The 16,427-nt window shown below is 33.6% G+C and overlaps 1 protein-coding gene across 6 annotated transcripts in view; it reads left to right on the top strand.

Moving 5' to 3' along the window:
- OMA1 (OMA1 zinc metallopeptidase) overlaps positions 1 to 16,427 on the top strand; it is an 84,584-nt gene that overhangs the window by 8,764 nt on the left and 59,393 nt on the right. For all 6 annotated transcript variants that reach the window (XR_001829714.2, XR_005202720.1, XM_017544004.2 and 3 more), the window contains exons 3-7: positions 2,164 to 2,392; positions 5,454 to 5,627; positions 5,725 to 5,832; positions 8,719 to 8,847; positions 11,737 to 11,811. Coding sequence is in view for 4 of the 6 variants with exons in the window: in XM_017544004.2 (XP_017399493.1) it covers positions 2,164 to 2,392; positions 5,454 to 5,627; positions 5,725 to 5,832; positions 8,719 to 8,847; positions 11,737 to 11,811 (715 nt within the window). In the remaining 2 variants the exon portion in view is untranslated. The remainder of the gene's footprint in view (positions 1 to 2,163; positions 2,393 to 5,453; positions 5,628 to 5,724; positions 5,833 to 8,718; positions 8,848 to 11,736; positions 11,812 to 16,427) is intronic.

Genomic DNA, 16,427 nt, shown 5'->3' with positions numbered 1-16,427 from the left:
TCCCCCTTTAGCTCAAAACAAAGTTTCTAAACAATAGATCCTACTCAGTTTTGTTATGTATGATTTAATAACCTTGAAACAGGATTAGGACCTATTGTTGCATATTAATTTATGGTATAGAAATTTGATCTCTTTAAAAAGTTATTCTTACATATCGTATAGACATTTAGAAAATCTTATATTTATGATTGCAGAATCTTAAGATATATGGATCAGAAATGTTGGTTATAGCTCATATATAAGAAGAGTACTTACATTTTTTTTTTAATTTGTGCAATTTGAGGCAGTAAATCATAAAACTGAGGAACTTTGCTTATATAAGGATGGGCTCATTCCTAGTTAACTCTTAAATCATTAATGCTTCTCTTTTTTTTTCTGTTCCTAACACACCTTTGTTTTTTCTTGGTGGTCCTTTATAATAGTATTTTCACAGCTTGGTAGTACTTTAATCTTTTTTCTCATTTGTTTCATGGAGATTGAAGAAAGCTAATCACTGTTTCCTTAGAAAGCTTTCTTGTGTTTGATGACTGTGAAGCTCCTTCTAGCCTTCTTAATTTCCACATGAACCAAACCAGCTTGCTTTTGATCAAAAACCAATAACTTCTATTTGTAATTTATTGTGTTCTTCATGATTTGGTGTTGGCATCCGGAAGAGATACAGCTGTTTTGGCTCTTGGTTGAAGTAATACGCTCATCCCAGATTCTTGGGATGATTTCTGATATGTTCTCATTCTTTTAAATGATTTATTTTTTAACTTTTTGTTTTTGTTACTATTGTTAATCACCTAAAATTTTTCATTTAGAATGAAAAATGTCTTTCATACATTTTAAATAAATGATAATGTCACGTAAGGTTTTAAATAGGAAATAAGTACACTTGATAGTTTGTTGTATGTCCCTTTACATTGAAACACTTTGTGTAAAGAGGCATTGGGGTGTGTCACTTCACAAAATAGAGATAACTTTAAGAAGTTATTTTGTAAATTTCTGTCAAGAGAATGATGTATGAATTCTAAATTTTTGTTGTTATTTTATAGATCAACACACAAGAAAAAATTTAGCCTCAGTATTGAAAACATTGCTTGTTGTCAAAATGTATCTGAACACTGCTAAGCAGTAGAGAGTATTACTGCTTGATAGAAATTGGACCTTCTCAGATGTAATCTATAAAATCTCCTACTTTCTTATATAACGAGTACTTATGATCTTATTATTATCTTTCCTTTTTCATGTTCTAAAGAGGATAGTGGAGTTTCTGCTACTGAGCACTATTTATTTCCAAAATCAGTGCTGAGGTAGTTTCCCTTGTACCTTGAAGCACTGGCAGATTGTGTTGGAGGTCTGAGGAGAAGTGGGAAAAAATAGAATAGTGGTTTCAGGTATAGATTTATTGTACTGTAACCTCTTACATATTTATTTAGACAGTTATCCCTATTAAGTGGTTAAGTGGTCAGACTCTGGAATGTCATTGCCTTCATTGCTCGGTTTTCCTTCTATTACCTCTGTGGTCATGGACAAGTTACTTAACAGTTTTCTCTTCTGACACAGGGTTATTATGAAGATTAAATAAAATAGCATATATATATACATGCAAATACATCTAATACATGCAAAATACTCTACATATATACATATATAGAGAGTATATATATATGTATATATACACACATGTGTGTATAGATATATGTATGTACACAGACGTGTGTGTATATATATATATATACACACACGTACACACACATATATATATATCTATATATAATATAGATGTAAGGAACCAGCTCACATATATATGTGTATATATAGACACATACATACACATATATATGTATAGATACATACATATGTATTTTGCATGTATTAAATAGTAATGTTAACCAGTGGTAGTTATAGTAAACTAGCATCTCATTTAGTGTTTATCCTTAAAATAGCTGAGGAAGAAAATTTCGATGAGCCTTAGAATATTTAATTGTAAATTTACATAGTTAATTATTTTTCATCATTTAGCTAAGAACCTTGTTACTTGGAAAAGCCATGTGTTCAGCAAAATATATCACACAAATTCAAGTGTTTGAGGACATAAAATTCTAGTGTATGCATTTGAGCTTTAGTGATATGTGCTGGAATGATGATCAGAACTTTGAATTTTTCTTTTTGCTTTAGGGGCATAAGGAAATGGTGGCAGGCACTTCCCCCTAACAAGAAGGAACTATTTAAAGAAAGTATAAGGAAGAATAAATGGAAGCTAGTCCTTGGTTTGAGTAGTTTTGGATTGCTCTTTGTGGTGTTTTATTTTACTCATCTGGAAGTAAGTCCAATCACAGGAAGAAGCAAGCTGCTAATATTGGGGAAAGAGCAGTTCAGACTTTTATCAGAACTGGAATATGAAGCAGTAAGTAGTAAGAATTGTTTTTAATTAGACTGCTTAATATAACACTTAAAGTAGGAAAGTTTCTTAAATATGAAAGATACATTGCTTTTTAATTTTAGTATTTGATATGAAGTTAGCATTTTTTTTCCAAAAGGCCTCAGACCTTTCACACCTGGTATTACTGCTGCCTACATTGCTTTTCCTAGCATTCACCCAGCTAACTCCTGCTTAACACATCTCACCTTAAATGTCACTTTCTCAGGAAGGCCTTCCTTGATTATCCAGACTGGGTTACGCAGGGGAACTGGATGAGGCCCTAGGAGGTATCCTTCATACCGTCTGAATTATGAACCAGCTCATTTGTAATTGTGCCCATTGCTTGACCATACTAGGGTTAGGTCTCCTAGGCTTTTTTTCTCTGCGTGCTATACTTTTCCTTCAAAGTACTCATGAGAGTGACAATTATTTGCATAATTATTTATTTGATAGTCTGTTTCCCATATTAGATTAAGCTTCATGGGGGCAGGGATCTTACCTGTTTTGTTTATGGTTTTATTTTAATACACAGTGTGTAAGTATAGTGCTTAGTATATATGTATTGAATAAATAGATTTATAGTCAGAATTTTTTTACTTTGAAAATCAAGTAATATAAGACCGTTTTTTCTAAGCATCAGTTTTAGCAATTTATTATATTTTTTGAATCCAAACTGAAGTTGGAATTTAGAAGACTTACCTCTTTGGAAAGTATAATAATTTAGATAGTTAAACATTTTGTACCCTAGTGAGTTTCTTAGGGACAGAGGTCATCATTTTCTCTCCAGTTTATAGCACATATACATGTTATATGACCTGTCACTCAATATTTGTTGAATTCGTGTCCAGTAGCCTCACTCGACAGCTTTGGCATGGTTAAGTCTTTTTTTAAACCAGGCTGGACTGCAGTGGCAGGATCTTGGCTCACTGCAACCTCTGCCTTCAGGTTCAAGTTATTCTCCTGCCTCAGCCTCCTGAGTAGCTGGGACTACAGACACACACCACCATACCTGGCTAATTATTTTGTATTTTAGTAGAGATGGGGTTTCACCATGTTGGCTAGGCTGGTCTCGAACTCCTGACCTCAGGTAGTCCACTTGTCTTGGCCTCCCAAAATGCTGAGATTACAGGCGTGAGCCACCACACCCAGCACGTTTAAGTCTTTTTATTCCAAATCAACTTCTGAGTTTGTCAATGGAAAGCTACTATGAAAAAAGAAATAATGTTTTCTTAGTATAAAAATTTCTCTTAATCAAGGTAAGACCAATCTCATAGTAGACAATATACGGAGACTTGAGATGTTTCTTAGGATTTAGTCAGAGGCAAGTTTGAGGAAATTGTTCTGGAAAGATTGAGACAGGCCTAGTATTAGTGCATCTTTTACCACTCACATTCCTAATAAGACATTTAAAAAAATTCCGTATAGACATAGATACATTTGTCTTTTTTCTTATTTTAGCTACAATTATACTTGTGTGATAGGAAAATTTAAATACATGTTCTTATAGGGATATTATAAAGTGCTCTGATTACATATATTCTTGTTTTATTTACTTCAGGAGAGTTGATAATGGGGGTTTTTGTTTTAGGCAGTTCACATTGGTGAATTATGCTTTTTAAAAGTCTTTAAGATAAAGACTACTGGTAAGTTCATGTTCTATAATATAAAATAATATCTTTGTAATGCATCTCAAGGAGAAAAGTTACTAGCTTGTTGATTCTTTTTTTTTTTTTTGAAACAGAGTCTCACCTTGTCACCTAGGCTGGAGTGCAGTGGTGCTATCTCGGCTCGCTGCAGCCTCCGCCTCTCAATTGAAGCACCTATGCCTCAGTCTTCCAAGTAGCTGGGACTACAGGCATGCGCCACCATGCCTGGCTAATTTTTGTATTTTTAGCAGAGACAGGGTTTTATCATGTTGGCCGGGATGGTCTCAATCTGAACTCGTGATCCACCCGCCTCGGCCTCCCAAAGTGCTGGGATTACAGATATAAGCCACCGTGCCCATCCACTTGTTGATTCTTAAGTGAAAGAAAGTATACATTTTATGAAAGTTAAAGTAATATTTCAGAACATCTGTACTTATCTCAGTATGCTTGAAAGAGCTCTCATTAATATAACATCAGAAAAAGTATCTTCTATGGCGGCTAGTTTTAATCAGCATCATGTAGAGACAGTGATATGCTCATTAGTTCTGAGATTTCAGTAATTTCCTTTCAATTTGTGTGAATAAAACACCTTAAAATTAATGAAATATCTATTTTGGTAAAAGTTTAACTTTCTTTTTAAGTATAAAGTGTTTTTTTGTTCAATGCATTGTAAATGTAATTTTCTTGTGTGTTTTACTTAGATGAAATCTTAAGTTCTCTATGCAGTTTTTTTTTGTTTTTTTTTTTTTTTTTTTTTTTTGTTTTTTTTTTTTTTTTTTTTTTTTTTTTTGATATGGGGTCTTACCCTATCCCCCAGGTTAATGTTGGAGTGCAGTGGCGAGATCTCAGCTTACTGCAACTTCTGCCTCCCAGGATCTAGCAATCCTCCCACTTCAGCCTCCCACACAGCTGAACACAGGTGCATGCCACTATGCCTGGCTAATGTTTTGTGTTTTTGGTAGAGATGGAGTTTCACCATGTTGCCCAGGCTGGTCTTAAACTCCTGAGCTCAGGTGACCCTCCCGCCTTGGCCTCCCTTAGTGCTGGGATTACAGGTGTGAGCCATCTTGCCTGGCCTAGGCAGTGTTTTCTAAAATGTTTAGGAAAGTAGAAATAATACTTAAGTATTCATTTGAAGGTTAATCAAAAGAGCGAAATTTTGATGTCAATGTATTCAATCATAAAAAATATTAGTATTAGAATGTATTCCTTTGTGAGAACCCACATTGCCTTTGCATGAATAATTCAGATTTGAGAAATTTGAGTGCTTAATATATGCAGACTTTTATATAATTGAAAGTTACAGTGTTCAACAATAAGTAGCCATATAAGTTTCCGTGAAGCAGAGTAAACATTTTGTAGTGCTCTTTTGAAATAAGAAGTGATTTTTAATCTTTCAGTGGATGGAAGAATTTAAAAATCATATGCTGACTGAGAAAGATGCCCGATACCTGGCTGTTAAAGAAGTGCTTTGTCATCTAATTGAATCCAATAAAGATGTTCCAGGGATCTCTCAGATCAATTGGACTGTTCATGTGGTTGATTCCCCAGTTATTAATGCCTTTGTGCTTCCAGTAAGTAAATGTTCTCAAACTCATTGTAATTGTTAAATTTATTGTCCTTATTTTGTATTACCTTCTAATTGCTTATATTATTTTCTTTGTGGTGCAGAATGGACAAATGTTTGTTTTCACTGGATTTTTAAATAGTGTAACCGATATTCATCAACTTTCTTTCCTTCTGGGCCATGAAATAGCACATGCAGTACTTGGACATGCTGTAAGTACCTAAAATGAATGTTCAGGTTTGGAAAAACTGCTTTGAAGTTAACAAGTAAAGTCTTTTAAAGAATTGATTTTTTTTCATTTTTTTTTTTTAATGGTGGAATTTTAGTTTTGAGGAATTGCTTTAATCTGCTACTTCAAAAAATGTGTTTGACTAATTTTGAGAATTTTTATGGTCTTTAGTATTTGATACTGAATAATTAAATTTCTCTTAAATACTATTTTTATCACTGCTCTCTTTTGCTAAAAAGTAATTATTCTCAACCCCTAATTATTTCAAATTAAATTTTAAAATTTCTATAATTATTAATATACTTGTAATCTAGTCAGAAAATTAATTGTGGGGAAGTGATATTACTATTTAAATGGGTAAATCATCTTTTTTTATTCATTCTCAGAGGATAGCTTGGAGCATCGTTGAAAATGTCTAGAATGATGTGTCATGTATAATTAATGCAGAGTAATAATGATACCTTGCTGTTTTGCAGTTTACTCAGCTTTTTAGCATATGTAGCTTCTCATTCATAATTTTAATACCTAATGAGGTATGTATTTATTATTACTGTTTTATATAAGAGAAAACCAATGTTTAGAAAGATTCAGTAACATGACTAACCTGACAAAGTAACTGAATTGGGACTTTAACCTGGGTCTTCTGTATGTTAGTCCAGGGTTTCTTCCTTTCACCACAGCTCCCTGGTTTTTAGCAGCACTTTTCTTATAGATCATAGAATTCGAATTGGTGTATGCTCCTGTGAATAGATATCTGTTCATCTTGATATGAGTTAAAGAAAATAACACATCTGTTTCACACATTTTTAAATTGTTACTCATTTAAAAATGTGAATGGCTCTTTTGTCTACATTAGAGAGAAGTATTATTTTAATTGTAAACACAAAGGTAAAAAGTGAAATGACTGAAATGCTAAATCAGAAATACAAGTAACGTTAACAACTTCAAATGGAAATGATAATGATTCTAATCCTTCTAAAAGTCATCTCAAATTCTACCTATTCCTTAGAGTAGTAATAAGATGAGGTGTTTTTCTGAAGCATCAAGAGTAATTACCTCCTTTTTTTCTTGCAAAACATTTTTTCTTGACTATGTGTAGTAGCTTACACCTGTAATCCCAGCACTTTTGGAGGCTGAGGCAGGAGGATTGCTTGAGCCCAGGAGTTTGAGACTGGCCTGGGCAACATAGACTCTGTCTGTATAAAAAAAATTTAAAAATTAGTTGAGCGTGGTGGCTCATGCCTGTAGTTCCAGCTGCTCTGGAGCCTGAGGCAGGAGGATTGCTTGAGCCTGGGAGAGCAAGGCTACAGTGAGCCATGATTGCACCACTGCACTCCAGTCTGGGTGACAGAGTGAGACACTGTCTCAAAGAAAAAAAAAAAATCTTTTTTTCTTAAACAAATACACACTAAGCAGTAGAAATAGTGTTATTATATGCATTCTAATATCTTTCAAGTAATGGCTTCATAACTGCAAAATCAATCAGTTTTGTCCATTTTAGCATTGGAAAGGTGTTACCATTCAGTCCATTTGATTTTCAGGCATCTAGTTCAGTGCCTCCTATTCAGTGTATCGTCAGCTCTATCAGTGCGGAAACAATAGATGAGATGTAAAAAGCAAACAGCAGCCTTAAAATGGAAAATAGTTAATATGTTTTTGCAGAGATCTGAAATATTGTCAGCACTAGATTTTGTCTTTTGGGAGTCTCAATTTTTATTTTATCTAGGCTTTTAGGTTTTCTTCATTCTACAAATACAGGTTTTTTTGTGTGTATTTCTAGTTTTCTAAGACTGTATAATAGCAATTATATTCTTTATTAACAAGAGCTTTCTCTTCTATAACGACTTCCTTATTTTGAGTTTCACTTTCTCATGTTAAAATAATTTCATAATTGTTTTTCAAAACACACAGTTGTGTTTTGAGGCAAAGTAATGTGACACATATAATGAGGTAAAGTATGTTTTGTGAGGGCACAATATTTGTTAAGGGACAATATTCTAAGTCATTGTTTTTAGTTTTCAGGCATTTTTCATACATTCAAATAAGGATTGCTATTTTATCAGTTTCAGCTGATAATCGTTAACATTTACAACATTAACATTTACTCATCAACTTTAATGGCAAATCATGAACAATCCAGTTCATTAAACTTATATTTAGATATTACTACTCAAAACAACTATTTTACGAAAAATCTTTTTTGGTAACTGATATAAGTACATACAAAAATTCATAGAACCCGATTCTCTCAAGAGAAGTACTAGACTTAAAAATTACAAACTTGTATAAATGAATAATGTTTCATATATTAGGTCTTGAAGATCAGAATACCTTTATTTAAAATAAACTTCCAGTCTTTTTCTGAGTTTTTTCTTGTTGTGTTTCTTATGTTAGGTAGTGTTTAATCTTTATCCAAAAACATTAGTAAAATAAAACATGTATTTGATTTTTTTAAATGATGCAACTAAATTAAAAACTAAAACTTACTGGGTTTGATTTCTGGTTCTTTAGTAATAGCTGTGTGAATTTGGGCAACTCTTTTAACCGCTGTCTCAGTTTCATTATTATAAATATAGGGATAATTGTACCTATTTCACAAGGTTATTATGCTTGTTAATATAAGAAACTTCAGGGTAATATCTCACTAATAGTAAGTGGCTCAGTAGATACTAGTTAAATGAATGAATAGGTATGTAAGTAAACAAAGGAAGTGAAAAACAGACCAGGAAAGAATAAGCAAAAGAAGAAAAAGAGAACTCTCAATCTTAGGTGGAGGTCAGGTAATTGTAACACTTAATGAACTAGAAAATGTAAGCATATACTATCTTGATGTATGAAATGTAAATTTTATTATTTCCATTATTCTCAGGCAGAAAAGGCTGGCATGGTTCATTTATTGGATTTCCTAGGTATGATTTTCCTCACAATGATTTGGGCCATTTGTCCTCGGGATAGTTTGGCCCTTTTGGGCCAGTGGATACAGTCTAAATTGCAAGAGGTAAGCCTGAGACAACTTGAGTTTATCATAGTCTGTGGTGAGGATATTTTAATACTACCGTAAAGCAGCAAATCACCTTTTACTTTGAAATACGGGTACTAATTTTTGGTGTCTTATGTTTTCTCATTTTTGGGGGATATTCTTATGTATGAATATTTAAATTAAGGAATGCTGCATCTCTCAAATGATGGGCATGGATGAGTTAGAAGGGCTTGGAAACTTGTGGCTAATATAATTTTAAAAAATATATTTATTGGTTTTGCAGAGAGAAAACCCAGTCACTGACCCTTCCTTTCGTAGTAACTGAATGACTCCCCCTACCCCAAAATTCAGCCATCCCTTGGTATGCAGTACTTCTCATGGATACTAAAATCTGAGTATGCTCAAATCCTTGATAAAAAATGGCATGGCATGTGCATGTAACTATGCACATCCTCTCATATACTTTATCCCTAGATTACTTGTAATTCAATGTAAATGTTATGTAAATAGTTATTTTACTATATATATTTTTGTTTGTTTTTATTGTTTTTGTAAATATTTTCTATCCAAATTGGTTGAATCCACCAGATGCATAATCCACAGATACAGAGAACCAACTATATTTGCATTTTGATGGGGCACTATTAAAACCTTTGAACTTTAATGGGCACAGAATTGGCTAAAGCTGCTTTACCACCCTTCCTTCCTTACTCTGTTAAACTATCATTGCTTTGTAAATATTGAAAGGAAAGTCTTACTACGTGTTTGTTAACTTTTGTTTTTAGTGCTTATGTATAATAATCATCTCAAAAATTTATTAAGTGCCTCATTTTGTTCAAAACACTGTACTACTGAAAGTAGATTTGCCATCTTTATAACTACTTTGTTAACCATGATTATTTTATTTTATGTCTTTCTTTGAATATTTCCTCTTGTCCCCGGAGGTTTGATTGTTTATGAACAGTCTGCTATTTGTTTATTTAATGATTTGTGGAGCACCCATCAGAGTGCCATCTGGGTGCTGTTTAAATCTAATGTGCAAAATTCAGGGAGACAAACTGTTTTTGAGGTTGGATAACTTAGTCTGTTACTCACTATTGCCATATCATTTGGTTCATTTATATTGAAGTAAGGGTTCTTAAAGAGAAAACAAAAGAATGGCTATTGCATAGGTTATAGGACCTCATATTTTGAATTCTGTTTCTGTCACTGCCTGCCGGGAAATTAAAAGAATTAATGTAGTTATGTTCCCCATCTATCTATAGATTGCTTTTTCTGTAATGGAATCAGCAGAGTTGATCATAAGAAAGATAACATGTAGCTATTTCTTTCTTGAAATACTTGATAAATTTACCACTTCATTGTAATTCTTCAGTGAAAATAAAGTAGGAATGATTCTATTTGAATTTTTTTCCCTAAATCAAGTCCTCTCAATAATTTTGGTGACAAGTAGAGGTTTTTCTCTAGAAAGTTGCTCACTGTGATTGGAGAGCTAAGAGGAATGTTGATAGTGAAGTCATTTAGGAGTGGGAATTGCTGACACTCATTTGTCGTGAGGACTGAGTGATACATTTAAAGCAGGATTTCTCAATCTCAGCACCACTGACACTTTGGACTGGATAATTCTTTGTTGCAGGGGAGTTGTCCTGTGCACTGTAGGATGTTTAGTAGCATTTCTGACTCCCATCCCCTGGATGCCAATAGCTCTCCTTCCTCTCAGTTATGACAGTCATAAATATTTCCAAACACTTATAAATGTCCCTGGAGGACAAAATCACACTAAGTTTAGAATCATTTATATAAAGCACTTAGCATAGTACCTGGCACAAAGTAAGGACTCAATAAATATGAACTGTTATGTTTGCTTGGCACTGTTACTAGTTCCGTGTTACATAAGTTACTACTGGACTTAGTGGGGTTAAACAGTTAGCTCAGGGTTAACAATAAGTTAGCAGTATTTGGACTTGAACTTAAGTTTTTCTTCTTTTAAAGTCAAAGTTTTAAATCCATATGCTATCAATAGACTTGATGGGGGCACCTGCAGCCTGTCATGAAGAGTGAAAGCAGTATATGAGATACTTTATCGACCTAAAACAGACATGATTGAAAAGTAAGAAAGTCTTTCTAATGGTCACATACTGTATATCAGATTTATTATATTATTTCAGGCCATCACAGACATGTGGCTATCTTTGAAAGATTGCTTCCCCAATTAATAGCTCTTTTCTCAAAAGTCATCCCTATTGATTCATCTCCTACAAAGTTTTAGTACTTACTGAAAATTAGAATTTAACTGGAAAGCATTCATATAAATACAAGTAATTAGGAAAATTAAAGTTACTATATCTATGTGTGTTTTTTATTGAAGTCAGAAGAAAATTTCATTTTTCCAGCTAATCAATACTTAGAAAAGAAAAAGAAAATTAAGTTAATTTATCAAAGAAAGAGCATTCTGCTATATGGTTAATTTTTGTACTGAAATAAATTGTCTAGTAGTGTCATTGGTTATTACATACCTATATTTTCTTGATTTCATTTTTAAACTGCAAGGTCAAAATATTCCTTGACCATATTAAAAGCCTTCATCAATAAACTTTCTTAGTGAATCCTGTACTCAGTAGGTAGAGACTATAATTGGAAAAATAGAAGTAAATTACTTATACTACAGACTGTCTAGAAATTTATAGGCATGACTTCTATTCTTATCATGTTTTTAAAGTATTAATTTCTAATCAAGAAAATAAAGACTGTGTTTATATTTTATATCATGGAGTTATTTTAATGTTAATAGACAGAGTATAAGAACTTTATACTCCGTGAAACATTTTAAAAATACCTCTCCTTGTTACTCCCTTTGTAATCAAATAAATTGTCTTAATGGAGATTTTCTGTCCTGTTTCTTCTTAGTATATGTTTAATAGACCATACAGCAGAAAATTGGAGGCTGAAGCTGACAAAATTGGACTGTTGCTTGCTGCAAAGGTAAAGTGTTTAGTAGTTGAGAATACACAGTGCCCTTCATAGGCTAAAAGATAAATGTGTGTTATTTTAATGATGCTTGGCATGAGCAGAGAATAATAGTTGGACTGTATTAACCCTTTATGTAATTTCTGTTAATTTAGAAATTTGAAAGATTATGGACCTTGAAAGAATGTATAACTGAAGATACTGAATTCCCTTCTATATGTGAAGCTGTATTATGCCTTAGACAGAATCCATAAGATTGTAGTAATTTTTAGGTTCTATTAAAAGGAAGTTTTTTTTGATTGGAAATAATTTTTTGCATGTATACATTTTTTGATGATAGACATGAAACATATAAATTGAAAATTTAAAACATTTGGTTATGTAATGTGTTATCCGCTCTGGCCTTTTAACGTTTGTGCCCTCTGGAAAGCTAATGCTATATTTATTTTACTCGAATACTCCAATGTTTCACTTCTTGCTTCTCTGATCTAAGGAGGCTTTTTTTTTTTTTTTTTTTTTTGAGACAGCGTCTCACTCTGTCACCCAAGCTGGAGTGCAGTAGCGCGATCTCGGCTCACTGCAACCTACGCCCTAAGGAGGCTTTTTGAGTAAACAAGATGATAGGTGGTTTCCCCCCACTTGAAGATAGGTTAATCCTGTTGTAGCTATGATCTTGGCTAAGCAAACTTAGTTTCTGTCATTTAAATAAACAGTAGAAGAACCAGACATTTAGGTTATTTTTGTTGTGGCAGATGGCTTTTTTTTTGCTAGCCAAAGAGAGCACCTCTGGGCCTTTACTTTTATTTAAGTTGATTTTGCTCCCATCTACTGAACAGGACACCTGGCAGCTATTTTTAATCACCTGTGATAACTTGAGTATAGCGTTTAAGATACACTACATTTTAAAAAAGCAAAACTGCATTTTAAAAAATGAGTGAAAGCAATGCCACTTCCCATATTAAATTCAAATTTTATTTGATCCTTTGTTATGTTTCTGGTAGTTATTAAAACTATTAATCATTTTATTTGAATCTTTCATAAGTTTTATGGATTTAATTTCATAAATCAAGGTATTACTCCTTCACAAAAGCAAAAGCAGTTCTTTAAATGTTAAATAAGTATGGTTAAGGTAATTATCAGACTGCATACACTGAGAAATTCCCAAATAAGAGGGCCACAGAATGTCTGTATCAAGAATTTCCTAATTTTTTTTTTTTTTTTTTTTTTTTATGGAGTTTCCTTTTGTTACCCAGGCTGGAGTGCAATGGCACAATCTTGGATCACTGCAACCTCCGCCTCCTGGGTTCAAGCGATTCTCTTGTCTCAGCCTCCCAAGTAGCTGGGACTATAGGCATTAGCCCAGCCAGTTTTTGTATTTTTAGTGGAGACAGTGTTTCGCCATGTTGGCCAGGATGGTCTCAATCTCCTGACCTTGTGATCCGCCTGCCTCAGCCTCTCAAAGTGCTGGGATTACAGGTGCGAGCCACTGTGCCTGGCCAAATTTCCTAATTTTAATGTACTGTAGTCTGTCAAATTTTCCCTGTATGTTAAGTGTGTTCTGTGTTCTGGTTAGGAAATCTTTGTTTATCTCAGTAAGTTATTCCTGCTTTATTTCTAAGAAACTTTACTATTATTTTTTAAATGTATAATACGAAGAAGAGGGCATCATCTTTTTTTCCCCATATGGATAGCTAATAGATGCAGCACTGTTCATTGGAAAATGTCATCTTTTTTTCATTGGACTTCAGTGTCTCTTTGTCATAAAGGTGGAAGTATATGTGGGGTATTTTTCTAGATGCACTATTCTGTTCCATTGCCTATTGTTTATGTTTCGGCCAATACCATATTATCACTATAACCTGAAGCTTCTGTCCTCTAGTGTTCTGCAGAATTGATTTGACTATGTACCTTTGCATTTCTATATACATTTTAGGAACAGCTTGTTAAATTATACATACATAGAAAAACACATGATTTTTTGATTGGAATTACATTGCATTTCTACATTAATTTGGGGACACTTGACTAGTGCCTATAGTATTGATTCTTCCCATCCATGAATATGATATATCTTTCCATTTGTTTAGATGTTTAATTTTTCTCGATGTTTTGAAATTTTTTTTGTATGTAGGAATTACACATCTTTTGTTAGGTTTATTGCTAAGTGTTTGATATCATGATAAAGAGTGTCCTTTTTAAAGCAAACTGCTTTTAAAAAAATACAATTGCTTTTTATAACTGACCTTGTACCCAACAACCTTTATTTCTTCCTTTCCAATCTGTATACAGTTGACTCTTGAACAGCATGTTTTTGAGCTGTGTAGATCCACTTATACACAGGATTTTTTTCAGTAAATACATTGGAAAGTTTTTTGGAAATTTGCAACAATTTGAAAAAACAGATGAACCACGTAGCCTAGAAATATTGAAAAAGTTAAGAAAAAGGTATGTCATGAATGAATAAAATACATGTATATATTCATGTTTTATAATTTGCTACCGTAAAATGCAAATCTTTTATGAAAATTTATCAAAACTTGTGCATACACGGACCATACATAGTGCCATTTGCAGTTGGGAGAAATGTAAACAAGTGTAAAGATGCAGTATTAAATCATAACTGCATTGTGTTAACTGTAGTACCTATTGCACTGCTCTTATAATTTTGTATTTACTTCCTGTTGCTATTGCAGTGATCTCAAGTGTTGTGAATATCTGCTTAAAACACCATGAGATGCTAATCATCTCCATATGAGCAGCTTTCTTTCCAATAAATTGAGTATCTCAGTAAATGGTCTCTTGCAACTATTGCATATTTTCCATCATGTTTCGTGCAATGCTGTAAATGCCTTGAATAACCCATATGAGTTGCTGCTAGTGATACTGGAAATGCTTCCAAGAAGTAAACTCATGACATTACAAGAAAAAGTTGAGTTGCTTGGTATATACAGTAGGTTGAGCTCTGCAGCTGTGGTTGCCTGCCATTTCAAAATAAATGAATCCAGAGTAAGGACCATTTAATAAAAGAAAAGAAAATTTGTGAAGCCATAGCTGCAGCTATGCCAGAAAGCATGAAAACCTTGGACTTTTTGCAAAAGTCTCTATCTTGTGTAGAAAATGTACCTTTTATGTGGGTGCAGGATTGCTGTAAGAAAGGCTTGTATATAGACTCTAATATGATTCAGGAAAAAGTAAAGTCACTACATTATGACCAAAACAAAGGGAAGATGCAAGATCTAAAGCTGGATAATTTAATGCCAGCGAAGGATGGTTTGATAGTTTTGGAGATTTGACTTGAAAATGTCAAGATAACAGGAGAAGCAGCTTCTGCTGACCAAGAGGAAACAGGTGTGTTTCCAGATGCTTTAAGAAAATCATTGAGAAGAAAGAATATCTGCCTGAACAGGTTTTTAATGCAGACGAAAGTGTCCTATTCTAGAAAAAAGATAATGCCACAAAGGACATTTAATTAGTAAGGAAGAGAAGTGAGCATCAAGATTTAAGGTGGAAAGGGATATGCTAACTCTGTGGAAATGGAATTGGATTTCTAAGTACTTTTCTAATCTATAAAGGGGGTACCCCTGAGCCTCTAAGGAAAAAGATTATACCAGCTGCCAGTCTTTTGGTTGTATAACAAAAAGGCCTGCTACACAATGAGAATACTTTTTCTGGATTGGTGCCATCCATGCTTTGTTCTAAAGTCAAGAAGCATCTTGCCAGTAAGGACTGCCATTTCTTCTTACATTCTCAATGCCTCTGGCCACTTAGAACCCCATGAGTTCAACACTGAAAGCATCTAAGTGGTCTACTTGCCCCCAAACATGGCATTCCTAATTAAGTCTCTGATCAGAGGACCATAAGGACCTTTAAGGGTCATTGCAACAGGATAATTTATGGAAAAGATCGTCAGTGCTGTGAAGGGGAACCCCGATAGAACATCACGAAAGCCTGTAAGGATTACACCATTTAAGATTCCATCATTGTTATAGAAAAAGCCATGAAAGCCATCAAACCTAAAATAATAAATTGTTGATGAAGCAAACTGTCCAGATGTTGTGTGTGACTACACAGATGACTTGATGGGGATGAGTGATTCCAAAATGGTGCCAGGTAAAAAAGACATAGTAGTGCCAGAAAACAAATTGACATTAGACAGTCTAGCAGAAGGATTCTGATTATTCAAGACTACTTTTGACTTATTTTACAATAGAAATTACAAAGTATTTCCATTAGGTTACACTAAGTGTGCCTGCCTCTCCTGTCTCCCATTCTACCTCTGCCACCCCTGAGACCACAGGACCAGCTCTCCCCTTCCTTCTCAGTCTACTCAATGTGAAGACAAGGATGGAGACATGATGGTCCACTTCTACTTAATGAATAGTAAATATATTTTCTCTTCCTTATGGCTCTCTTAATAACATTTTCTTTTCTCTAGCTTTATTGTAAGAATACAGTATATAACACATATACAAAACATGTTAATTTACTGTGTTACTGGCAAGGTCAACAGTAGACTATTAGTAGTTAGGTTTTCGTTATATGTGGATTTTTGACGGCACAGAGGGGTCAGTGCCTATAACCTCTGTGTTGTTCAAGGGTCAACTGTACTTTTTTTTTTTTTTTTTTTTTTT

Source organism: Cebus imitator, unplaced genomic scaffold (assembly GCF_001604975.1).
Source record: "Cebus imitator isolate Cc_AM_T3 unplaced genomic scaffold, Cebus_imitator-1.0 Scaffold163, whole genome shotgun sequence".
NCBI lineage: Eukaryota > Metazoa > Chordata > Mammalia > Primates > Cebidae > Cebus > Cebus imitator.
Note: the sequence above shows the minus strand (reverse complement) of the source record. Positions and strands in the feature narration are given on the sequence as shown.